The 25,116-nt window shown below is 44.9% G+C and overlaps 1 protein-coding gene across 5 annotated transcripts in view; it reads right to left on the bottom strand.

Annotated features, from left to right (window-relative positions):
• The window catches only part of herc2 (HECT and RLD domain containing E3 ubiquitin protein ligase 2), a 46,493-nt gene that overhangs the window by 10,862 nt on the left and 10,515 nt on the right, over window positions 1-25,116 (bottom strand). For 2 of the 5 annotated variants that reach the window (XM_069150818.1, XM_069150819.1), the window contains exons 13-74: window positions 24,664-24,821; window positions 24,451-24,564; window positions 24,125-24,376; window positions 23,850-24,043; window positions 23,562-23,762; window positions 22,993-23,221; window positions 22,758-22,882; window positions 22,038-22,216; window positions 21,755-21,939; window positions 21,508-21,663; window positions 21,218-21,403; window positions 20,908-21,084; window positions 20,663-20,766; window positions 20,422-20,572; window positions 20,097-20,311; window positions 19,863-19,995; window positions 19,496-19,623; window positions 19,180-19,375; window positions 18,781-18,914; window positions 18,318-18,494; window positions 18,100-18,236; window positions 17,779-17,930; window positions 17,470-17,661; window positions 17,165-17,352; window positions 16,884-17,076; window positions 16,627-16,809; window positions 16,351-16,535; window positions 14,936-15,134; window positions 14,642-14,838; window positions 14,267-14,497; window positions 14,036-14,174; window positions 13,665-13,811; window positions 12,951-13,093; window positions 12,569-12,836; window positions 12,340-12,482; window positions 12,115-12,213; window positions 11,859-12,027; window positions 11,378-11,503; window positions 11,162-11,270; window positions 10,936-11,075; window positions 10,648-10,838; window positions 10,445-10,550; window positions 10,189-10,280; window positions 9,920-10,095; window positions 9,700-9,811; window positions 9,134-9,215; window positions 8,826-9,060; window positions 8,311-8,488; window positions 7,961-8,042; window positions 7,607-7,778; window positions 7,377-7,521; window positions 6,693-6,918; window positions 5,695-5,866; window positions 5,076-5,262; window positions 4,347-4,490; window positions 4,049-4,240; window positions 3,807-3,960; window positions 3,585-3,692; window positions 3,356-3,487; window positions 3,028-3,186; window positions 1,478-1,596; window positions 51-176 (exon numbers count right to left, since the gene is read on the bottom strand). In XM_069150818.1, the coding sequence (XP_069006919.1) occupies window positions 51-176; window positions 1,478-1,596; window positions 3,028-3,186; window positions 3,356-3,487; window positions 3,585-3,692; window positions 3,807-3,960; window positions 4,049-4,240; window positions 4,347-4,490; window positions 5,076-5,262; window positions 5,695-5,866; window positions 6,693-6,918; window positions 7,377-7,521; window positions 7,607-7,778; window positions 7,961-8,042; window positions 8,311-8,488; window positions 8,826-9,060; window positions 9,134-9,215; window positions 9,700-9,811; window positions 9,920-10,095; window positions 10,189-10,280; window positions 10,445-10,550; window positions 10,648-10,838; window positions 10,936-11,075; window positions 11,162-11,270; window positions 11,378-11,503; window positions 11,859-12,027; window positions 12,115-12,213; window positions 12,340-12,482; window positions 12,569-12,836; window positions 12,951-13,093; window positions 13,665-13,811; window positions 14,036-14,174; window positions 14,267-14,497; window positions 14,642-14,838; window positions 14,936-15,134; window positions 16,351-16,535; window positions 16,627-16,809; window positions 16,884-17,076; window positions 17,165-17,352; window positions 17,470-17,661; window positions 17,779-17,930; window positions 18,100-18,236; window positions 18,318-18,494; window positions 18,781-18,914; window positions 19,180-19,375; window positions 19,496-19,623; window positions 19,863-19,995; window positions 20,097-20,311; window positions 20,422-20,572; window positions 20,663-20,766; window positions 20,908-21,084; window positions 21,218-21,403; window positions 21,508-21,663; window positions 21,755-21,939; window positions 22,038-22,216; window positions 22,758-22,882; window positions 22,993-23,221; window positions 23,562-23,762; window positions 23,850-24,043; window positions 24,125-24,376; window positions 24,451-24,564; window positions 24,664-24,821 (10,024 nt within the window). The remainder of the gene's footprint in view (window positions 1-50; window positions 177-1,477; window positions 1,597-3,027; window positions 3,187-3,355; window positions 3,488-3,584; window positions 3,693-3,806; window positions 3,961-4,048; window positions 4,241-4,346; window positions 4,491-5,075; window positions 5,263-5,694; window positions 5,867-6,692; window positions 6,919-7,376; window positions 7,522-7,606; window positions 7,779-7,960; window positions 8,043-8,310; window positions 8,489-8,825; window positions 9,061-9,133; window positions 9,216-9,699; window positions 9,812-9,919; window positions 10,096-10,188; window positions 10,281-10,444; window positions 10,551-10,647; window positions 10,839-10,935; window positions 11,076-11,161; window positions 11,271-11,377; window positions 11,504-11,858; window positions 12,028-12,114; window positions 12,214-12,339; window positions 12,483-12,568; window positions 12,837-12,950; window positions 13,094-13,664; window positions 13,812-14,035; window positions 14,175-14,266; window positions 14,498-14,641; window positions 14,839-14,935; window positions 15,135-16,350; window positions 16,536-16,626; window positions 16,810-16,883; window positions 17,077-17,164; window positions 17,353-17,469; window positions 17,662-17,778; window positions 17,931-18,099; window positions 18,237-18,317; window positions 18,495-18,780; window positions 18,915-19,179; window positions 19,376-19,495; window positions 19,624-19,862; window positions 19,996-20,096; window positions 20,312-20,421; window positions 20,573-20,662; window positions 20,767-20,907; window positions 21,085-21,217; window positions 21,404-21,507; window positions 21,664-21,754; window positions 21,940-22,037; window positions 22,217-22,757; window positions 22,883-22,992; window positions 23,222-23,561; window positions 23,763-23,849; window positions 24,044-24,124; window positions 24,377-24,450; window positions 24,565-24,663; window positions 24,822-25,116) is intronic. The other 3 variants (XM_069150821.1, XM_069150822.1, XM_069150820.1) reach the window with 2 other exon arrangements.

The raw sequence follows: 25,116 nt of genomic DNA, 5'->3' as shown, positions 1-25,116 counted from the left end.
CCCCAAAACTATCAACCTTGTTGGCTAAAAATCAACAACTGCAAACTTACCTTGAAAAATGGACTATGAAGCAGCTGCTTCCCTCCCCTGACAATGGGGTCCTCGTACTCATACTGCCTCTGCAGAGCCTCTGGTAGGCCCTTCACAAGAGCAGCCAGAGCGCTGCCTGTGAAACTCTGAAAGAAAACAGATTATCAGTCAGTTACATCATTGTTAAAACAATAAAGCTCTTTTTTTTTTTTTTTGGCTTTCCATTAAATGTTACTATTTTGTTCAATTTTGTGATTGTTACAGTTAAAACAATTACACAAAGCAAAACAGAGGCACTGCAGTGGATGGTTGAAGGAAAGTGAGCTGAGAGAACTGAGCCAAACACAACGAAAAGCTACAAATTGTGGGAAAGAAAATGTAATTGATCGAATAAATAAACACATTTATACACCATGAAAACAAGAGACTGGCATACTGTCTCTTTACTTAACTTGTGAAAAGACTTTATGTCAGTCATGTCAGATAACATGGCCAGAGCAATGCCATTGATCAACCGTCCCTCAGCTACACACAAATATTACAACGACAACATATTCAGGTACCAATTAAAACGGAATAATTTATAAATATATTTGCCTGCACAGTACACGGTGAAAGACCAGATACAAAAGGACCTGCACGCTTGCTCCAATTAATTATGTAATAATTAATTTTAGATCATTAACATATAAGCTTCCCCACTGTAAATAGTTCAATTAGCTAGTACTTTGTGACAAATAAATGAATGATATTGTATGGACGTATGCTTTACGTTTTCAAATAAGTGACAAATATAAACAGTGAGTGCTCCACAGCCTCCGTGTTTGCACTCCTTCCTTGAACTTCTTATTTCACAGGGTTTTGTGACCAGTTTTTCCAGTATACTACTTGTGCTCACAGAACATTTTGTCAATGCACTTGATGTTGTCCAGAAGCTCTATCATGCCAGCATGGTTAGCTTTTAAAGCTGAACAGGCACTGTGCCAATTTCATTAAACATGTATGACATGTTAAATCACAGTACACAATAATTTTTGAATTTTAATCAGTCTTCATGCACTGCCAGAAACGACCTCTCTGCTCAGTGGTGACCTGAATGTGTAACTTCACGACGGGGAAAAGCCAACAACTATCCTTCCTCCTATGCACTGTCATGTTTTGACTCTGTGTGCAGGGGGAGCGGGGCAAAGAGGGGCTGAACCAATGAATGTACCGCACGCAGCTCTATAATAAAAACGTAAACCATTTTAAATAGTAGAAAATATATAAATCAATATGTGGCGGTTAAAGATTTATGGGAAATACTGAAGGGACAATCGTGTGTCTTGATTGGAAAAAAAAAAAAAAAGAGAAAGTTATTAACCCAGGCAGGTCTTAATCTATTAGGCTAATCCGCCAAGGAGAGCCTATACAATGGAAGCACTGGTGAGTTTCAATCTGTACTCACCATGGAGCGAGCCTCGCCTTCACTGTCCCCCAGCAGTCTGTTTATGTTGATGGACTGACCGTACTCGGTGGTCAGAAGCTTTCGTAGCCTCTGCAGAGCCCACATCCTGTGTCCTGCAGCTACACACAATAAAATATCATAAATTAGTATTTCATAGACAAATAGAATTTAATTTCATGAGAATTGAATCTCCAACAGATGAATGAACTAATAATAATAATAAGCTTTATACATGTATAAAAAAAACTACCATCACAAAGTGCTTCACAAACAATGATAATGAGAAAGAATTGGAAAGCAATCAAGCATAAACTCACAGTTGACAAGTAAAAATCACAAATATTACAGGTTAAAGTGAAGATAATGGATTGAAGTAAACAGATGAAAGAATTGATAAACTGAGTAACAGGTACAATAATTTGTAAAAAGTCTTGAGACGTGATTGAAAGTTCTAGTCTACGTTCTTCAGGTTAGCTAATGCAAAGAGTTGGAGCCAGAAGAGCAAAGGCCTTGTAGTAGAGTAAAATGTTCATGTCCCAGAGGGCCATTTGCATTAAAGAGGTACTCTAACACATACAAACAATACATAATACACAACACAGTACAAGATGTATATGGTCTTCAAATCTAAAGCAGGAATAGCCAACACGGCCTCATTCTAAAATCCTAAACTACAAGCAGGTGAGTTAAGATTTAAAAGCTCAGCACTATGCCATGCTGGGCCTTTAAAGTCAGGAGTAAACCTTTTAAATCAAATCTAAAGTGGACAGGCTAAAGGGAAGCTAAAACATGGGCTTTGGTTAAGAGTCTGGTGTCTGCATTTTGGACATCCTGAAGCTTGTGCAATCATGTTTTGGAGAAGACAAGCAGACACAGCAATTCAATAAACCGGACGAGAGAAGATAAAAACATTTATAACTCTGAAGATCATGAAAAGATCAAATGGAAAAAACAAGACTGAGCTAGCTTTTAAAAGTGGGATTCGAGAGCGAGGTTCTGATATAACATAACTTCAGGTTTCTTCACGTCAGGTATCACATGCAGAGCTTCAGTGCCAAGCACAGGCAGAACTTGGCCAAAAGTGTGCTTGGACTTATTAGTAATAAGGATTTCTGGTTTGAAGGGGTTTAGTTGAAGAATATTTTCTGCCACCCAATCCTTAACAGCAGCTGGGAAATTTGGCAGGCGAGATAACTTCACCGAGTCAGAGGCTTAGCAGGACAAATACAGCGGAGTATCATCTGCACAACAAGGAATGTTAATATTTTGTGCAATTTGATTATGTGGGCCAAAGATAGTAAATGAAGAGAAATTAAGAGCAGTATTAGAGATACCAACCCATGTTACCAATGTATTGATAATAATGCTATGATCAACTGTCTCAAAAGCTGCACAAAGGTCAAGCAGAAGCAGCACCAAGCATTCACCTGCATCAGCCTTCATCAAGAAATCATTACACTACAACTGTATACCAAAGTTTCACTAAATTCCACCTTTATTTGGACTAGGCTAAAGTTTAGTCACAGTGAATCAGAACATTCATACTGTACCTAGCGCACTAAGCTGAGCGCAAGCAGCAAGTGAAGCAGCTAGACGAGGCACGATGCTCCTGTTGGAGGCAAAGTTGAGCCTGAAGTCCAAGAGACATGTGACCAAGTCCATGGAGGGGCAGGACAAGATACAGCGATCAGACAGCAAGTCCTTGGGACCTGAGGAAAACCATGAAAAAGACTGTCATAAACCAAGGCAGAGTGTATGTGAGCCAGAGTAGTGGTTCTATTATAGTATGACTTCATAAAAATGGCACATGTATCAGTATAGTAATAAACAAAATTTGTGTTAGAAATGTGTAGCCAGCATGTATTCAACATGTCTCACCAGCTGCAGGCATGATGGGGTAGACAGTGAAGCGCCATCCCCAACCGTTAACCGAGCCATCGCTGGTGAACTTCCATTTTAGTTCGTCTCCTGGGATCCTTAATTCACTGGACCAATCGGACCACTCCCGACCTGAAACACACACCGCAGGTAAATACATTCATGTTTGGTTCTCTTGGCATCACTTCGATTTCATGACAATTAAGTTGAATGGTCTCCCTCTCATCACCTGATCGGACAGAGACAATCCTGTTGGCTCCATCCATGATTGTTAGCGGGTCGTGGCGTCTCTCGGTCGAACACTGTCGGTCGAACTCTATCCTTAGACCCTCAGCACCTACAGGACAAAGTAGAAACTGTTGTCTACATCCAAGAGATCTGTCATACACAAAATGGTCAAACTCTTTAAAGGGGCGAAATTTTCAGGTGAAACGAGTGCGTTTGTTTTTACCCGGGATCTTTACAGTGCCACTTGTGGATGTATCATCGGTGTACGGATGGCTGCTCTCTACAACAACTGGCTGGGAGGACAGACGGCCACTCTGTGAGTCCGTGGCAACGTCCTCCAACTCAGTGACACACAACTCCAGCAGCATGTCAGCAACCTGAAACACAATCATGTTGAATGTTGACATGTTTCCTCCAAATCGCAGACCTTCACACACCTAGGTATCAGAGAACGCAGCACGTTACCTGTGGATAAGCTGTACCCATGCCGGACAGCACAGCAGACAGCACGTCCTTGCCTTTCTCCCCGGAGCGACAAGACACTGCCAGCTTGAGCACGTCCACCATTACTCGTGTATCATCAGGCACAAGCAGACTCGTGAACTCGTCCAGGTACTGAGGCTCTGGACCAACTACTTTACTCTGACTCTCAGAGTCCTGAAGACAAAGAGAAGACAGAGGAAAAGGCCGAGTTAGATACATACGGCTGAGGTGAACAGTTTAACCAAGCAAACATGGGCTGCGTAGTACGAGACTGACTAACTTCTTTTGTCTTGGTCATGGTCTCCGCTATGATGCTGGCTGCTCCGGGGTCGTCGGTGACGGGGATGAAAGGACGCGAGGATGCTCCACAGGCGGAGGGAGTCACAGCTGATGATGGAGTGATGGCATCTTCTGATGAGGGGACCTGTTCACACACAAAGTCACCAAATATAAGTATTCGTTGGATAACAGCATCAAATATAGTTTTTGTATCAGGTTATTCTGGTACTTTATTTAAGCTGTAACTATTTTAACAATCCTGCACATCATTAGTAGATCAGCTTGGACATGTTTTTGTGGGTGAAGTTTGCACATGTTTTTCTTCAGTAAATCAGGCTCCGAGTGTTTGTCTAAAGTGCGCGCACCATTTCCACCAGTAATCACTGTGATGAAATTAAAGCGGATAAACAGTGAGAATAAGAACTTTAACACTCAGAATTAAAAAACTGAGAAATCTGTTGCGGAAACAAATTCAAGTTGTAAAATAAAAGTGCTCAGAGCTGCTGGTGTTTCCAAGATTAGAACCAAATATAGTTTGCTGATGGTTGCGTCTACACACCTGGTCATCATGGATAAAAAAATGCACACTGCATGATTCCTGTTTTACAGTAAATCAGCACAAAATATAGTTGAGGCTGCGCTTTAATGATGTAAAAGCCAAACAGTGTGAATTATTAAGTTTTACAGAGACAAGGACCGATGCTGCGAAAGTGCATGTCGTGTTCCTGACCTCTCCCTTCTTGTCTTGCCAGGGATTAGGGCTGACCCGCTCTTCAGCTTCAGGTGCGACAGGAGGACCTTCTTCATCACTCACGCTGGATGAGCATGAGGAGTCTGACGGGGGAACAGGTGAGCTGGAAGGACACTCTGCTGGCAGGATCATGCTGGCTGGCATCAGTGCGTCAACCACTGCATCCCTAGGAGAACACACACAACACATCCTGTCAACTATAATACCGACTAATGACAATTACCAGTGCCAGTCAGCAGATTAAAACATGTAGAGGTCAATAAACATCCTACATATCTCAGCCTGTTTGGGATTCCAGCCTCGGCCGGATGGCACTCATCCAGTTCTTGTGCAGCAGTTGGATTTTAAGTGGTGATAAACAAACAAGATGGTGATCCTATTTAAATCTATGAATGTCCTGACTGGTTTCACATTAGAAGTAGACATGAATTTGCAGTTTTAGTGATCATAATCAAAGCTCAAATACATGAGATTTAACTAAACAGTAGAACTACTTATCCTCTGCTCTCAGACAAATTTCCTCAGACTGCACCACACTTGCCACGTGAGCCCTCTCCGTCACTTGAATGGGATATTTCAGACCCAGCAGTCAGCCTACCTTGCATACATGATTTGGAGGGCAGACAGCACGTGAGACAGAGCCTGCTGCTTGGCCAGGTTGCCATCCAGACTGAGGAGAATTTTGGCCAGCGAGGGTCGATTCGGCTTCACGCTGTTCTGACCGCTCATCTTGTTGCTCGCTGCTGATGAGTCGCTGTCTGACTGAACACCTGCCGTGTACAAAACCAAAACAATGGAGACACACACTGTCATTAATGGGAATAAAAGAGTTGCAGATACCAGTTGTAGGCCTGCAGTTTGTACCACCTGCTGATGGGAAAATGAACTGCAACAGCAGCCAACACCTGCAGAGGTTAATATGGTCATTGGTCTCACCTACAGGCAAGGAGTGTTACTACCACTACTACTACTGCTACTACATCTTTAATATCTCCAGCAGTAGCTGAAATAAAAAATTAACATTAATGTAGAAAAAAATTATAAATTTACTGTGATGTAAATACAAAAATGTATTGAAAAATTGTACTATGGTGTTTGCGCCCCTGATTTAGAGTACTGTTAATGATAAAGTGTAACATGCTGTCAAATGTTCAAATCAAACAGCAATTAAAGACTAAAATAAGCTATTTTAAGTTATACATATTACTTCAGCTAACATTATTATTCATCAGAACCAAAGATTTTGTAAAATTTCCTTAAACATGTCCCAGGAGGAATTTATTTGACCGCTATCTGATCTTCTCTTGACAATAACTGAAGCGCTCCCCCTTGTGGACAATCTGCAGTCTGCCACTTATGAGTCATGCATAGCCGGACTGCTTGTTTATATTTCTATAAACCAATCACAATCATCTTGGACATGGCACCAAGCTCAGGATGCAGTGAAGGTGCCCTTGCAAAGTAAATTCAGAGAGGACCTGTTTTGGTGGAACATTTGCACATGGGGAGGCGAGTCCAGACATAAAATGGCTAAATCCCAGCAAAAGACAGAAAAAAAAGCCCTCCAGATCGGAGTGTGTAGAAAAGGAGGACTACCTAGGTATGATGCTCCGAGGGAGTCTCGGGCCGTCTGGAAAAGGACCGGCTCATGTACTGAAGGCGTGGTCACGTCCACAGTGGTCCAAGCCACGCTGTGGGAGGAGCCACATGCCACTCGAGTGATCTTCTGTCCCTCCAGACCCTGAACCAGGGTAGGCTTCCTGTTAACGGTGGTGGTGCCATTCCCCTGCTGCCCGTGGTCATTGTCGCCCCACGCATAGACCTGAGACAGAAACACAAAACAATGACTGGATTTCATGTCAATATGCAGCATTCTGTCAGCTGGTGTCTCACAAAATTTCTTCTGCATTTGACACATTGCTGAACTGTACAGGAACTTTAGGATTAAGTTACAAAAAGGACCAAATGCAGAAGTCAAGGCAACGCTCCAAGCTCTCAATCTTAACAATCTCTTCAAATATTGAGTAGTTGCCTCTCATCATAAGAAGTGATCTGCTAACATTATTAAATCTGCTCTCAGAAAATGTATTATACGAGGCAAAATAAACTGTGCAACAGCAAAGGTCAAAGGTGTCTGGGAAGTAAAGTGAGATTCAATAAATCAGCTTTGGATGCAGGAGGAAAAACTCGCACATCTGGAACAGAGCCAGGGCAGTAAATTAGTCGAGTGTCTGAACGCGGTGCTTTGGTTTCTAACAGTTTCTGGAGGTCAGTACGAACCTGTCCCGTGTCTGTGACGGCCAGACAGTGGAGTGCTCCCACAGCAACGTGGACAATCTTTTTCCCTCTCAGTCCCTCCACCATCTGGGGCTTCCGAACGTGGACGTCAGTGCCGTGGCCCAATCGGAAATAATCGCCTTTGCCCCTGTTTAGAAACACAAACAGTTAACGGTCAGAGGAAAGGCTGATAATGACTGATCACGTAACTGTAACTCATTCATCGGTCTTACCAGGTCCACACCACTCCAGATTTTGTCAGAGCCAGAGAGAACTGGGCTCCACACTCAATTTGGCAGACACCCTGCCCGTTGAGCCTTTCTATGTTCTGCGGTATGTTGCAGCCTTCGCTGCCTCCACGGCCCAGCTTCCCGAAATCCCCATCGCCCCAGGAGAACACCAACCCTGAAAAAAACAAAAGACACATTACCAACAAGACACTGAAACACAACCATCCACGTTTCCTGTGAGTCATTTTAAGGGTTACTTGTAGACTTTTCATAGTAAAGTGTTTTGTTTTTTAATCTCCAGAGATACTAGAGGTCGGACACTCCACAGGTTGCCTATAAGCACATTAACAGAAATACCTTCATCAGTGAGGGCCAGAGTCTGAGCGTCTCTGCTCCCACAAGCAACCTGGATAACACGGTGTCCCAGAAGCACTTTCACCTGGTGGACAGACAGAACAATCACAAATCATGTAGCATCAAATTTTACACACTTTGTAGTGCAGTCAGAGTCCAGGCAGCAACAAACAAAAAAATGAAGCACGACATGCAGCACAATTAAGATAATAGGTGTAAATATTTGTCTTTCCTTAAAACCGCTGATGATGAGGTGATATAAGTTTCAGTCACAGTAAAACTACATTAGATTCTAGATCCTACCATCACTCCTACAAAGTAAACAGAGGGGGAAGAGGAAGCTACAGACATACCAGTTTGGGCCTGAGTTGAGTGGTGTTGTCCCCGTGTCCAAGGCGGCCATACTCCCCCAAACCCCAGCTGTACAGCTCCCCGCTGGAGGTGATTGCAGCGCTGTGGGAGCTGCCGCAGGCAATGTCACGGATGCGTTTGGTCTTCAATGCCTCAATCAACCGCGGCTTGTCACAGTTCCTGAAGGAAAGACCATGTATGTCTTCAATAATCAACACACTCTCTATGAAGATATTAAAGAAGAAAACTCTCCGCGCCAGGAACAAATAACATTCAGGGCAACGGTGAGTAAATTTACAAGTCTAACTAATATTCAGCTATACAGTCTAATATGTGAAATCGTATTGATAAAGACTCTGGAGTTGGAAAAAAACTTGGGAATTTATCGGCTTTGTCCTAGTTGACAATACGGTATTTTACACTTTGTTTATCCTTTGCACTTGAGTGCCTACAATGTAATAATACAAGTTATGTACAGTCTCTAAGGTGTGCTCAGTGTCTATGTTAAATAACATACATTCTACTAAAGTGTCCCAGTTTGCCGTCGTCTCCCTCGCCCCAGGAAAACACCTTCCCGTCCACAGTCAGAGCCATGGCGTGGCGTCCACCAGAATGCACGGCCACCTTCTTCACCACGTAGTTACTGAGCGCGGTGATCTGACGGGGGATCGGGATGGTCCCGCTGGAGAGGCCCAGACCTAACCTGCCGTTAGTGGCTTCTCCACACGCGTAAATCTTCCCCTCCACGGTCACTGCAACGATGACACATCAGTTACATGCCGTCTGTCACATGTGAAACGACATTAAAAGCATTTATTAGCTCACCTGCAAAGAGGCTTTTGGAGCCACCGGCCACTTGCACCACATTGAGAGCAGAGAGCGTTTCGGAGAAGGAAGGCACCTTGATCTGTGAAGAAAACAAACAAAAGTGATTAGAGAGCGGAGTCGCTTCTGAGCCCCTCACATCCCCGAGGATTCGTCTGGTTCCTGCTGCAGTGTGTTCTCTACAAGTTTGTGCCACGTCCTCAAATAGGCTTTTTTATGCTGCTTATACTTTTGTACTTGTACATTCAAAATCAAAATGGTATACTTCATGCGTGTAAAATTGAACAACTGGAAACTGACTTTGGGGGAAACTACGATGCACTCGTAGAATTTTAAAATTGTCCAAATTATTGTCGTTGTTTTTATATTATAATCTCTAGCTAAAAAAAAATCTGTTCTCAACACGGGCCTAGCGGACTACTATTGTGTCTGTGTGTGTATCATAAGCTTCATTAAACAATGTTCTCATTTGTCCCAAAACACACTACAGTGTTTCAAATTTAAGACAAACAAAAACAAGCCCACAAGCTTCGACTTTGAATTATAGTTTACTTGACAAACTGCACCTTCGAGCCCTTGAGTCCTCCCAGCTGGTCCTTATCATTCAGCCCCCAAACAAACACTTTGGTCCTGATAGTGGCTGCCGACTCCAACCCTGATGACTTCTTCCGAGCAAGACTGAAAGACGAATGAATAGGAAGACAGTGAGAGCCATATGTTTTCAGTCAAATAAGGAGAGCGGAGGCCATTCCAGCAAATAAATATTCATTCCTTGGCCTGTCTTACCTCCCAGTTGCAGTTTTGTCATCATCCTCTTCTTCATTGTCAGATGCCAGGAAAGGGACTGTAGCCAGGTCTTCATCCTCTGCTCGGATGCGTCCCACAATGCCGAGTCCATGAATCTTGCAGTCGATACCCGAGCTGCGGCACTGCTTGATTGCAATCTCAATGTATCTGTGATACTGCGGGGGAGACATCATTGAAGTTATTACAACAGTAATGCAAATAAACAGTGATGAGAAGCGGATGGTAATAAGAGTTTTAAGACAACTAACCTCAGTGCAGTCACTGAGAAGAAGAACAGTGGTGTCGGTGGGATTGATGTTAATTGTCTTGAGCTCAATTAAGTTGTTCAAAGAGCTGCCACCTGTATATTAAAGACAAAAGCATTATTTCTGAGTTATAAATATACAAAAGCAAACCGGGTATCATACAACTGTCAAAAACACACAGCATCTGTTTAAACTAACGGGCAATAAAATACCTTTATTAGTTTATCTTTAAAATAAAAAACAAATATATTCAACTCACCTGACACTACTACCAGTGAGGGCATGTAGCTGCTGTCTGCCGGGTCGACAACCATCTTCAGCCTGTGCACGAGAACGTCTGGGAATAGCTCGAGACGAATCCAGTGCTGCAAAGAAAACAATTACGTGACGCATTACACACTAACAAAGCAAATTAAATAGACCGTCGTCCAGCACATTAGACAACACAACTCAATTTCCTACCTTTCCCTGCGAGCCAGAGGACTGCCAGCACTGATCACTGAGGTCAATGAGGCGAGAGGCCTGGTTAACTGAAGAGGACACGTTGAGGCTCTTGACGGCGCGCGACCAGTCGTCGATCAGCATCCCGCGCTGGCTGCTGTGGTGCTTCTTCAACTGTTTTCCTGAACGGCCGCAGAACGCCGGAGACTGGCCTGATTGTGGAGGAGGTGGAGAGCAGGTTTACACATGTGCAACACACAACCCGCACAGAAACACCACAGATGAGATCGCAGCAAGTGTGTGACTGACCGGGCTCGTTGATTCGGCCGAAGGAATGTCTGGTGTTGTGTTTACGCGTCTTGAAGCAGTTTTCACAGAAGTCAAAGTCGTCACAGTTTCTGCATTTGAACCTGGGGCCGTTGATGGGGAACATCTGGCAGCCGTCACACCTGCAGACAGCACAGAGGCTGCATTTAAACTAAATACTGAGATACATGGTTAACTGAGGAGACAGAAATCTTGAACATATCTCTACCTGACTCCAGGATGAACGCTGGGCACCAGCTCCATCTCAGACAGCAAACCGGTCCAGTGGGACTGCTGTGGGAAGTCCACGATCACATCCTTCCCATTGGCACTGAAGGCTAAAAACAAACCATTTAGCTTCATTAGTGCAGTAAACAGAAGATTCAGGTTGCAGCAACAGAAGGATGTGTTCAGGTCATGAGTACATTAAGGTGACTGGGCTTACCTTTGACAACCCCGACACTCCTGTGAGTGACGGAGCCCCATTTGTACTTTGGTGTTGTGACTGTGGGCTTCACCCTCACTTTGTCTCCAATCTTTATGTGGGAAGGAGAACTTTGTGGTGGGAATCCTGGAGAAGCAGAGCCAGATAGTGAAGAGAAATGAACAATTACTAATACAATTAACAATATATTTTGTATCAACCATGTGCAATAATTATCTGTTTTTCTTTACATTTCACAGAATAGGTTAGGATGTTTTTGTTGTTGTTGTTGTTTTAAATTCTATTCTTTTGTTTTTGTATGCGTATTTGTAAATTAGTTTTTCTGTACTCATCTTTTATTACCTGTATTCTTAAACTGTTGTGACAACTAAATTGTGACACTAAGGAATTATGAAAGTCTTATCTTATAACATGCTGTCACTGTTTTACCAAAACCATTCACTTCACGTCATCATGTGACATTAAAATCACACAAGATTACCAAGTAGCTCGATGTGGATGTAGCGGACCCAGTACGTTCCTCCTTTCTGCTGCCAGTCACACTGCACATTCAGGTCGTGAAGTCCATCTCTGTCCAGCTTAATCACCTTCCCGACATCTCCGTCATACACTTCCTCGTACGTTCTGCAGCACTTCACCATCATCCCCACCTGCAGGGATGCCACCCGTCCATCACACTTATTTTACATTTCCTGAATAGAGTTTTAGAAAACTGTGAAAAAGGCTGATGCTCTCACCTGAATGTTCTCTCTCACATAAACAGCATAATCATCGTTGCTTTGGAAATCGGACCTCTTCTTAAATGTCTGACTTTCAGTCACCACTGCACCTGATGGCTGATGTAACAGACAAACAATGTCTTAATAAATCATGTCACGAGGAGAATTTGACATGCTGAAGGACAAGTGGTTCAGTCTGTGGTTGTGTTTGTTATGGCAGAAATAAAAGAAAAAGTAAGGCACCACAGAGAATGTCGGCTCTGGCTCCTCCAGCTCCTCCAGCACCTCTTCATCGGAGTACTCATCGGACACGGTGTCAGCGTCTGACAGCTCAGTGACGTGAATGTCTGGGTGGTCCAGCAGCCAGCTCACCAGAGCCTCAACACCTGATGCACATTCTCAGTTACTCTCCAGAGGTAAATCTCAAAACATTATATCATAAAGCATAATGATACGAAAAGAGTAAGTATACCTGGGACACCAGAGGCACTGCCTGTAGTTCCAGACAGCGACTTCAAGGCAAACTCAATGTTTTTCCGTGGGAACCCCATCTCCATGAGCTGGAGGACTATGGGTAAGGGCGGGACAGGGGAGGTTTTCTGTTTCTTCTGTTTGGGTGGTCTGACGTGCTGTATGGTGACGGGCGTGGTGGCCTCACTGGAGCTGCTCTCCTCAAACAGCGGTGAGGACGGGTGGGCCGATTCCACAGCCAGGTACTGACAGACTGCCAGAGCTGCCGCCTGCACGCACAGATGATATTGAGGTCAAACCAAACACACCGGATCGGATGGATGCAACATTACAGATCACACTGACGTAACGCCGGTTTCCTCAAGTAAGGTCTACTGACGCACCTCCATCTCCTGTCTGTCAAAGATAGCTTTGATGGGGGAGGGCTGAGTGGCAGCAGAGAGCAGCTGCTGCAGGAGGATCAGTGGAGGCAGCGGGCCCTCAGGGGACAAGTCTCCCACATCAGGAGAAGACACCACTGGATCCTCTGCAAACAAACAGAGAGACAGAGAGGTGTGTTGAAATAAAATGAAAAGTCTAAATCTCCAAAAACAATTTCACTAAGGTAGATAGAATCAGAACGGTCTAATCTTCTATCAGAAGCTTGCTGCACATCCACCCACATTTAGTCTCAAGGAAACCTGCGCAGTGTGCAAGGTATGCACGGTGGTTAGTAAGACACTGCTAAGTTTGTCCACCCACGTAGCAGCGAGAACACACAAGAACAAGAACCCACACAAGTCTAAATAATAGGTTCATTTTCATTAAAATATTACAGATGTCGATAAGGTTCAAAATTTTGCATTTACTAAAACTGTGAATCTAAAATTACAAAACCCAAAAAGTAAAAAAAACAAACAAAAAAAAAAAAACTGTTAAATATAGCTGAAGGTCTTGTCTACCCCATGACATCCACACCAAAAAAAACTGTACATGACAGATTTAAACTTTACAGCACTGAGCTGAACTAAACAGCTGTCATTTTCAGCAAAAACCTACTGTAACCGACCCAGTGAGCTTTCAAGACTCAAACATCCGTTCAGTGGGAGAGGTCTTACCACTGGGGTTGGGTCCGATGTCCACGACTGCTGGCTGGGAGAGAATCTGCCTGAGTTTGTCCTGATGAGAGAGGAGGGCCCGCGCTGCCTTCAAAATATACAGCCTCAGCTGCTGGCACCGCAGCAAGTGGATGTCCACCTGGTCGGCTGCAAACACAACAGATTTGATTAAACCCACTGGATTAGACCTTAAACTCTAAACACTGAATCAAAGCATCCTCTCAAATCTTAATACTTTTTGTTGGTGTCTTTAATGGAAAAAAATTATGAGACAAGCTATCTTTAATCAAAAGAGAAAAGTCTTGAATACTTTCAGGGATGGCACTTGAACAGACAATAATCTAAATAAAGTGAAGTGCTGTGTTGTGCACCTGTAAGCCCTCGGCTCAGAGATTTCTTCATGCGTTGTTTCTCCAGTTTGCTTCCTGCGAGGCTGACCAGCTGCGCCCAAACAGCCAACATGGGCTCACTGAAGGGCAGGTTCTGAACACTGAAGGTCACGGCAGGCAGCTGAGGAGAATAAACATTAAATGAAGTCAGTTTGTTCATGAATTGGAGCCAGTTTACACGCTTTATGTACATATGAACATCTAAACACAAACCGGTTTGAGATGGCTGAGCAAGCAAACCCTGCAGGTCCTCATCTCGTGGAACTGGACGGTGATGCGTCCTTTAGGGGTGATTCTTGTGACTGTCCCCTCTCCGTGCTCCTCATGAATGACTTGGCCACCCAGTCTGAGGCGCCCATCAATCCCTCCAATCACTGAAAGCACTGCCATCAGACTGCCCACTCTGGGACCATCCGAATCAGGAAAGTACTCCTCTAGGAAACACTGAAATTAATGACATTAAGAACACAAAAATGTATATTAACCACTTTGTTAGAGCTGATTTTTATCAATGATGTCAGAAAGAAAGCACTGCAGCGAGTTTTAGCAACACAGTAATTGAATCTATAAGACTGCAGTAAATCTTACAGCTTCAGATTGGCAACCTGCCATAACGTCTCCAATGAAGCTCAGCTGAGTGTTGATGTAATCATTTATCATGCTGTTCCACTGGCCAAGAGAGTGCAGAGTACGCAGGACGGACACAATCTCCTCTGCCAGAGTGCTGCTGTGAGTGGCAGTGAGAGACGCCTGTGGGCGGGACTTCCTCCTCCGTAGGGAGCCTTCTGTTTAGGGGGGAGGGAGGGAATAACCATTTAAAAAATACAGACTACAATGAAAACAGCAGATTTTCAAATCTTAAAGCATGATCCATGGCTGCACCTCTGAGGAGTGGCAGGTCTGAGGAGCAGGTGCTCAGCAGGCTTCCCAAGAAGCCGAACAACTTCTCCACCAGGAACTTCATGTCCTGAGAGCGCTCCATCTTGTCCCACGAGGGGAGGACTGCCTGCAGGAGGCGCAGTGCCAGGATCTGGAAACACACAGGGTGCACAGGACAAGGGATGATTCCTCCACAGAGACTCTGTTGGTGAGAACAATATCCTTCTGTTTTCTGCACGACAACAAATGGAGTACTTAAGGGCTGATGTGGGATCTACAAAAACTAATTAACTTTCATTTATTTTGGACTGTAGAAGAGAGAAGAAACTAAATTAGGGGACTGTGGTTTACATCATGAAAGGCCGTAAAAATAGTTGTTGTGACAATAACATTATGAGAAGCAATCAAAAACTTCAGAGATAGATCCTGTTGCAGGCGATCAAAGCTCAGCACAATAATGCACAAGGAGCAGGGGGAAGCTATAACTTTCATGAGTAAGTATTACAAGTTACGCTGCTTGATCAACGTTGAGTTACACACATTTCTGTGACCACTGGTGGTCTTGACCCGAGCAGAGGGTGCACATGACCTTTGCTTAGTACCAGAAAGAAGTTGCAGGAAGGTATGTGGTGGAGATTATGTTGCTGTGAGTGAAAAGTTTTGCATCTTTTCAACACGCTGTGAGCGGTCATGTTGTCATGTTGGAGAAACCAAATGCCATCACAACACAGTTCAGGTCGTGCGCACTGCTTGTTTTCCCTCAGAACGTCACAGTAGAACTCGGTGTTGACAGTCGACTCTCAGAGGCAAATTCAAGGTGGAAGAAAAGTTGAGAAAACGCTCCCAACGTGATTTGACCTCTTCATGGGCGGCTGTGACAGAGTGGATGGTAGAGCGGTTTAACCAGGAATCATTAGATCTGTAGTGCCAAATTATCCTGGGGCAACACAATGAATCCCATATTGCTCCCAATGGCAGGCGAGCACCAAGCATGGTAGTTCTGCCACCATTGGTGTGTGAGTGGGTGAATGGGAGGCAAACTGAAAGCACTGTTACCACTACGCTGATGAAGCCCTATATAAGCTTCACCTGCTCTGTGCATGTCTTGGTGCTGCAGTCTGTTTGAGCCCAACAGGAGCAGTCTCTTGAACCTTTTTGATCATATTTTTCTTTTTTCTACCTTTTGTCATATGACTTCTCTTAGAATTCCTAACTGGATTTTAGAGACTAAACAGGCTTTGCTTTCAGTATCTTATATACAGCTGACAACAATGTACAAAAATAAGCTCCCTACAAGTATATTTAAGTGGGGATGAGAGACTTCTCTACATAAGACGCTGATAGATTTTTGTAGAACTAGAGAATGGCATCATCAACAGCACAGGAAGCAAATCTCGCACACAACCATGGTAACCCACCTGTCTCTGCAGAGTAACAGCACTAAAGGACTGGTGTCCCTCAACGATTCGGATGAGCAGGCCGATCCACGCAGAGGTGCTGAGGGTGCTGCACATCTGCGGCATGAGAGCAATGCTGCGAATGAAGCCCAGGGTGCACCAGCTCCTGTGCTGCTCCCGAGACACCAACCTGTGGGAGTGACAGCCTGACAACACAGATGGGTCGAGTTAAAATAAGACACTATATGTCTTGCAAATAAAAAAGAAAGCCCTTTATAAGGATGGTGGTTTAGTTACCGGACTTGTCATTTGCTCCACTTTCCACAAGCATTCTTAGGAGCCCACACAGGGTCCGTGTGGCGTCTGTCTGCAGCACTTCTGCGTAGATCCCAGATGACAGAGACAGTGTCTTCAGCAGGTTGACTGTGCTGGTTAGCATCATTGCTGTCGGATGGCTGCTCTTTTCCATCAGCTCACCTTCTGAAAATAGAGATTGTAAAAGGTCAAATTTTGGACCTCACATTTAGCTTGTAGCTCTTGTGATCTCTACTGACCTGTGTCATCCTCCGTGTCTGAGTCCTCGGTGGGGGGCTGGGCAGCTGGAGGGGGCTCTGCAAGTTTGAGGTCATACTTGCCCTCTTTGCCCATCCTGTAGGAGTTGGTGCTGCTCGTATCCCACTGAACTCTGATCCAACCGTCCTCACCCAGTTCCCCGATGACCCTGCCGAGACCGGGTGCGGGACCGTCCTGGACAAAGCATGCAGACGTTTAGATACTAAACATTAGACTCTTTACCCTGCTGTACACTGATTACAGCAAGAACGGATTCAGGTACCTGATCTCCCCACTTCCAGTCGACTCCCCTCATGACCCTTGTGCCGATCTTCATCATGGCTGCCAGCTCTGGGCCTGAGGCGGGTAGAGGAGCAGGGGCCGCCTCCTTTCTGGATTCCTCCAGTACCGTGGCTGAGCCTCCATGTGCACATAAACTCAGGTCCTCCTCATTGCTGTCTGTGCTGGGTCCTAGAAACATAAAAGAGACATCAAACACCAACATACATTAGTACGTGTAGGTGTAATAAGATGCCCTTGTGCTTCTATTCTGAAGAGCCTGTGTGTCTTTGACTGGAGAGTTCTCACCTATGAGCCTGAGTATACTCTGTGTGAGGGCCAATATGCCAGAGTTTAGTAGGAGACTGAGGCTGTTAGACCCATGTTTCAGGGACAACATGTGTATCATGGCCAGGAGGAAGCGGGCCTGGGGAATGGTGCCGAGGCTTGGTCCCGCCGGGTTCTCATTGGTGATGGTCTGCAAGGGAACGGGCTGCACGCCTGGTTAAAGGAGAGGTGGTCAGTGAATCAGATTGTATATAACAAGTCTAAAAATGTTATAATGTTATTATACATCAGCTTTCTTTGATGATCCAGCCATATATTCACAGCACTCACCGAGCTCTTTGAAGCGAGCACTGGCCTCCAGCAGGATATTGCGGACATTGTGGATGGCCCAGGAGTACAACTTTCCAAAGGTCACCTCCAACAGCATGCGGTTGAAGGGGGGGATCAGATCAACGTCCTTCAGGCAGTCGGACAACGGCTCTCTGAGAGTTGATACAATAAAAGGTTTAATACCTCAGCACCACACCAAAAACAGATGTCATTCTTGCATCATTATTAGTGCGTTTTTTCTGGATTTTGTAGACACACAAGATCACATCAACCGCTTTGCATTGGCATCTGTTTAACATAGATGTCAAACTAGTGACCCACCCAATGTTGGTCCCTTCTGGTACGATCCTCTGCCAGCCGCAGAGCATCGCGTACTGCACAGAGGGCAGCAGGAAGCTTTTGGAGGCCAACTTCAGCATGGTGTCGATGCCCTCCAGCCGCACCTCAGCCCTCTCCAGCTATGATGAAACAGAAATAATAATGTTATCAATGCTATACTTTAACCTTCCTTGTTTTAACATCATCACACGGACTCCCACCTGCTTCAGGAGACATTTCCTCATTTTCTCTACATCCAGTGGTTCCTCCTTTAGTGCAAACTCCACGATGGTGGCCATGAGGCTGGACTGAGAAAAAACACCCTGAACACTGTGTTTCAGCCAGCGGTACTTCTGCACATTGGCCACGGTGTTTAGAAGTGGATGCCACTTGTCCGGCTGCAAAGTGATACAAAAATACAGGAATATCAAACGATATAATGATATTTTGACTACATTTGCTTGGAACTACAAATTTAGTCGATTAAAACATGCACTTGACCAACCCTTTCACCCTAAATATGTATTGTTACATTGTGTCTGAGGGTAAGGTGATGCTCATTTTGTAGCATAAGATAAACTGGATGTGATTGAATAATTTTGAGATGGATTGCAGAAAAGAGGCCACCTTCTTTATGCTCTTTTTTTTGTTTATCCAACAAAAACCATCCAACAACAAACCTACCTTGGGTGTCTTGCCAGCTGGTAATTTCCTATCAGCAGGTGTGGGGCTGATATGCACATTAAGCTCTTCTTCATTGGTCCCTTCATTCTCCAGCTTTGGCTCTTCAATGTCAGCAGACTCTGACTTTTTAGGCACTATAAAAAAAAATTTAAAAAAAAGAATACATTTAAATTGAGAAACAGTAGAAACAGGAAAATAAAAGCCTGTCCCTCAGCAGGAGGTTTTGAATATCACACAGGGTGTAAATGCCCTGAGCAGCGAGTCACCAGTTCAGTTGCCGGCTGCCTGGACCTTCACTGCATATCATTCCCTGCTCTATTTTCCCACATTTCCTGTTTATCTCTACAGTCACAATCAAATAACAGGAATAAAATCCCACCCCAAAATGTAGTATCCCACCTCGTTTTTTCCTGCGGTCCCTGATAAGTTTCTGGGTGATCCTCCTCCATCGCGGCTGTGAGCTCAGCAGCTTCAGTTTGGACACTATTGACAGGTCGTTGCTTACGGCGGGACGCAGCTCATTAAAGAGAAAGCGCAGACGCTCGATGACGGGGGCACACACCTCCTTGTAGGAGCGACCTTGTTCCTGATGGGTCTAAAAATGAGTGCGACAAAGCAAACAAAGCATTAACAGCCCCATTCTTCCTTGTTTCCTTTTTGTATCAGGAAATAACTGTACAACACTGTCCACTGAGGAGCTCTTGTGAAACCCTACCTTGATTAAAGAGCACTTTGCCTGGTAGACCATGCGGCACACGTCGATCACAGATTTCGGGAGGGACCTCTGTTTCCCTTGGTCCACACCCAAGGCACATTGACTGACAAGGGATAGAGCAATGTGACCTGTGACGAGAAGAGGTTGGACATCACATTGCTGAACAAACACAAGCCATTAAAGATGTGATTTGCTTTTGTTTGTAATAAAACTGTTGAGGATTGTGAGATTCCAGAAAGGAAAAATAATAAATTAGCATCTTAGCATTGCTACTAACAACAAAAATCCAGTTTCAGTGACAAAGTGAGCCAAAATCAGCTCCTAATTCATCCTCAAACAACCAGTCCGAGTCCAGTTGCTAGGTTACCGAGGTCTTGATGTTTGAGCAGGCAGCAGAGCAGCAGGCGGCCAACCTCCTCCACAGGGTGTTCGGGGGGGAAGGTGATGGGAGTAATAAGATGGTACTGCTTACAGCAACGCTCTATTTGGCATAAAAAGTCCTAAAATATCACAAAGAAAGAGGAAGACATGAACAAAATTTTCCTTCAGCTTCACACCTGCCATGTACTCGCCTCTTCAGTTATTTCTGTCATGCTTGTACCTTCACAGTGTGGTCCTGAGTGTTGTTGTCAGCAATGGCCTGCAGGAAAGGCTGTGCGTGGTCGCTGAGGGTTATTCGGCGGGAGTAAAGCTTGGCCTTATCCGGGGTGGTTGTACCCAGAGAGCTGCAGTGATCTTCATCCTTCTCTTCATTGTAGTTGTAGTGGATCTGACTGGTCTGCAGGCCCCCAGAGAATATGGAGGACTGCAGCCATTCTGCACAGAGAAATCAAACATTTCAGTCAAACACGTCGATTCAAAGTTTGTTTTGAACAACTTGAATTTATGATTTTTGAACCAGATCACTTTCAAATCATGAAACTCACTGGCACATTCAATCTCCATGGCAGACAGAGGGGTGCTCTTGGCCAAGTAGGAGGCGTGAAGACCCAGTAGCAGTCCCAAGTTCCTCTCAGTGTCGATAAGTGGGGAGGACAGACTGCTGAGATCTGGAGTCGTAACGGTCTCCTGGTTTGGCTGTAAATGATTAAACGTCTCAATATTAAAGAGAAGAACCACTTACAAAGTAAGAAGTGGCTTTTATTAAATGAATGTCAAAGTTGTTACCTCCATATATTGGCCAACACAGAAGGACTGCATCGACTCTCTGGTGTCCTCAAACTGCAGAGCAGCTTCTAAAGCAACCACAGGGTCCTCTCCTGCAAACTGGGCTGTGGAGACATTTTGTTCCACAGCAAAAGGACATTAGAACAAATCATTGAGGATTGTTCTGTACTTTCTCAAGCAAATGAAGCAAAAAAGTTGAAAAGAATTCTGTGACATTTCATTTCAAAACTATTTCATAGTCTTACCCAAGATACTGTTTCCTGCCAGTGACTGGGACTGAGCCTGGAAGTCCTTGATGTCGTAGACCTTTCCGTCTATTACTGTCCAGAAGCCTCCGTCCTTGTTGTGATTCTCCAGGTCGGCCTTTCGGATGAGAGAAACCTCCTCATTGTTCTTGGAGTTTTGCCCTGTAAAGAATGACCCTGCCGACGCAGCAGAAAAGCTGGTTACGTAATAAACTACAAGGCAGTGAATAACATCTAATCTTCATTCTCAAATTGAGGCTCCTGATTCTAATAAATCAGGGAGATGTGAGAGTTACAGATGGTGTTATACCCATAATGCCTGGCCAGGCCAGGTCCTCGTTATCGTCCCTCTCGTATCCTGGAGCCAGGTGGTTGAAGCGGTCCAAGTGCTCCAGGAGTCCAGCCAGGAGGGGGATGGAACCAGTCTCCTGCATCAGACCAGCATCGATGGTGAGGAGGAGGACGATGGACACCACCAACTCAGGCAGGAGGACGCCTATCAAAGAAGAAACAACAAGACATCCACAACTGTCTCACAAGCTCCTTAAAAGTATTCATGTAACTCATGCTGCACATGCGCACTTGAGGGACAAAATTTACCTGTTAGATCTCCTTCAATAACACGAGAGACTTCAGCAAAGTGGCGGCGACCAGTAGAGGCAATGCTTGTTGCCACAGGGAGGATGTCTCCAATGTGAGTACACAACAAGGCGATGTACTTCTTTAGCAGGGAGCCAACACCTAGGAGCTCAGGATCTGCAAAAGAACCAGAGAAATCAAACGCTGCCCGTCTAGAGATTATTTTCAAGCTGGATGAGTAAAGAAAAGGTTTGAGGAAGGGACTTACTGTATCCATTGACATTCTCTGTGCCATTGACACCCAGGTACAACTTGCTGACCAGCAACCTCTGGAAGCGCAGCAGCAGGTCCAGAGATGCAGAGCGCTCCTTGCTCACCTGCTCTGCCTCTAAATAGTTGGAGATGCGGCGAGCGACATCCTTCAGCCTTGCGATGGTCTGAGAGGCGATGTTCCTGCAGAAGTCAAACAAATAAATCTGCTAGTAGACAGCAAGGAGTTATGCTGCATTAGTGGCACAGGTGGAGCATGACTGAGGGTAAAGTGCAGATACCTCAAAAGCTGCTGCACGAGCTGCACCAGAGGCAGGCTTTGTTTCCCTGCTGACTCGTAGATACCCGTGTTGATGAGGTCTTTGTCCAGCATGGTGCGACAGCGGTGCATGGTGGAGGCATTAGCTTCCTGCTCATCGATCTCCTTCTCTTTTTGAGCCTCCTTCTTGGCTTCAATATCCTGTCATTAAAAAAATACAATGTGTGACTGCCTTATCCCAAGAGAGGTTCTTTCAGTAATTCAGCAATAGAGGATTTAAACTAATAATAACTAATATTCTGCATCAGTTACAGGAATTAAATTGTGTTTAATAGCACAGTAGTGTCTTAGAGTTATAATGAAATCTAGAAGATTGGATCTGTCAATTTAAACTGAGACTTTGGCATGAAGCAAGGTTCAATGATCTATTTATCATGTTACATATGTAGATTTTTTTTTTCCAGCGTTTGTGGTAAAAACCAGTGGAAACAAAACACAAATCTACAAGTCCTAAATTACTGAATTTGAATGGAGCCACTAAAAAAAATAGTTGAATGACTCAGCAGGACTTGTTGAAAAGTAATGTTGAATCCTGACAAGTCTGTTCTCAGAGATTTTAAATTCAAGCCAAAGCTCAGTCCAAAGACAAATCTGTTACATAAACAGACAAAGTCTTACAGCTGAGGCTACATTTTGTGAGAAGGACTGCAGGAGTGATGACTCGTGCATTTAACACACTGACCTGTATCTCAGCAGTGATGGCTGCATCCAGTGCAGACTCCAACCCCCCGTCTGCCATTAAGCTGCTGACCAACAAGTCGATCATGAAGCGTCGTCCAGGACTCACACTCATCTCATTTCCAGATGCTGGAAAAATATAATTAAAAGCTCAGACTGTCTTAAATCACTTCTGTCAAAGTGAGCAGAGCTCAGGTGTTCTTTATTTTGTTGACTCAGATGTTGTGATTTGTACTCACCGGCATTAGGCAGCAGTGATGATAGTGCCCGCGCCCTCTCCTCCGCTGTGGGCAGCAGCACTGACCAGCCACTTTGGAGGACAGCTTGTGCAGCTGCTTGCACAGTATTGAGCACACCGGCGTTGCTAGCTAACACGACCACGGTTTGTTTCAGGTTGTTGAGCAGCACGCTGCCGAGCCCCAGTCCCAGCTCCTCTGGATCCACCTGGTTACTGATGGCTGCGTGGAGCTGAGGAATAATCAGGGAGCTTTAGGGCTGCAACTAACAATTAATTGTATTACTATTTATTATTCATTACTTGATCATTATAGGTTATGAAATGTTAGAAAAACCAAAGATATTGAATTTAACATCACAAAACATGAAGAACACCTACAAATATTTATATTAAGGAAGTGGGATTCAGAAGCTCCAGGAAGGATTTTGAGATGTTTTCTTACAATGAGTCTTTAAATCAGTCTAGTGTGACTGCGACAAACTGTTAGAACTGAAAGGACACAAACTAGACATGGGAGACACACTGGAAAAGCCTGAGAACATCTCTGATAAAACATCATCTGTTGCCTACCTGGAGCCTGAGCAGGTTGAGGGTAGCGACCACCATACACTCCTTCTCCTGTGGAGGAGGCCAGTCTGAGCTGCCGTCCATGTCCTCACTGACCTGCCGCAGGAGCAGGTCCAGCTGCTCAAAGGTGACGGGGCAAACATCCACCACGAAGGGCGCACGCTGCCCTACAGACCACTCTGAGCAGGAGGACCAGGCGAAGCTCTGCGGACAAATAAATACTACATGTGTTGAATCCGTCTTTTATCATTGTGAGCACATCAGATGAATGGTGAGAGTTCCATGTGTTACCTGCCCTGGCCCACAGGAGATCCCCACTATGTGTTTGGAGTTCAGCCCTGGGAGAGCCTTGGGCTGCTTCTTGTTGGAAAAGAGCGTATCGAAGTGTTGGAGCTTGTCGTTGCTGCCCCAGCTGTGCACCTCTCCGTCGTCCGTGAGGGCCAAGCAATGTGTAGATCCCACAGCAACGTCCACAACTTTCTTTCCTGATTGCAAACAGAACACACAGAGATAAGTCTTTCTATTTTAAAAGCCTCTGAAAACCATTGCGTACGTCGTCCACTCACCCTGCAGACTGTCGAGCAGCTTCGGGTAGCGGACATGCTCATCAGTGCCGTGACCCAGACGCTGGTTGTCTCCTTTCCCCCAGGTGTACACTTGACCATCTTTGGTGAGGGCTACTGAGAACTGGCTGCCGCAGCACACCTTCACTATGTCCAGGTCCTGCAGCTTCTCCACCAGCTTGGGCGTCTTGCAGCCATCACTGCCTCCTCGGCCCAGTTTACCATAATCTCCGTCCCCCCAGGACCACACCTGACCTGCGGGAGCAGACAGAGGAGGTGAATACTAACACTACAGTCTGCTTGAACTCGGGCTCGACTCTTATTCTTACCATTTTCTGTCACAGAGAGCGTCTGAGCATCGCCGCTTCCACACGCCACATCCATCACTTTCATTCCTTTCAGCGCCGTCACTAGCATGGGTGTAGTTTGGTCCTCGCTGGAGCCTGGAAGCATGGTCAGGAGACAATTTCATTTAAGTGATAAACAACACAACGATGTTATTATTAAAGATGAGACACCAGGGTCGAGTGTGTGAAGCTCACCGTGGCCCAGTCGACCGTAGTTCCCTCGGCCCCACGTATAGAGCTCGCCATCGGCTGTGATCGCAGCGCTGTATGTGCTCCCGCAAGCAATGTGTACCACTTGCTTTCCTGTCTGTTTCCCATTGAAGGCGGCGATCATGGTGGGCTCTTCTAGATATCTGAAAAATAAAGTGGAGCAGACTGAAATGCTTCTCAGACAGAATCAAGGATTTAGGGCAACAAGATCATTTCAGGAAACGTCCTGATTGTGTTCAATAGTCGCAATTTGTGTTTAAAGTATGTTTACGATTTTATTAACAAACGGATATTGAAAGTCAGGATTGAATCCTTTCATTCTGACTTTGAAGGCAGTCAGTGGCATCTTCGGAGGCTGCCTTTGGTCAACAGGCATAAAACATTTAAAGAAATGTCCCAGATTTGGGAAATAATGTATTGTACATGTTCTCCATCTGT

The sequence above is a fragment of the Embiotoca jacksoni genome, unplaced genomic scaffold (assembly GCF_022577435.1).
Source record: "Embiotoca jacksoni isolate LCO1_2020_lvr unplaced genomic scaffold, fEmbJac1.0.p SCAF_16, whole genome shotgun sequence".
Classification (NCBI taxonomy): domain Eukaryota; kingdom Metazoa; phylum Chordata; class Actinopteri; family Embiotocidae; genus Embiotoca; species Embiotoca jacksoni.
This window is presented reverse-complemented; position numbering and strand designations above follow the sequence as displayed.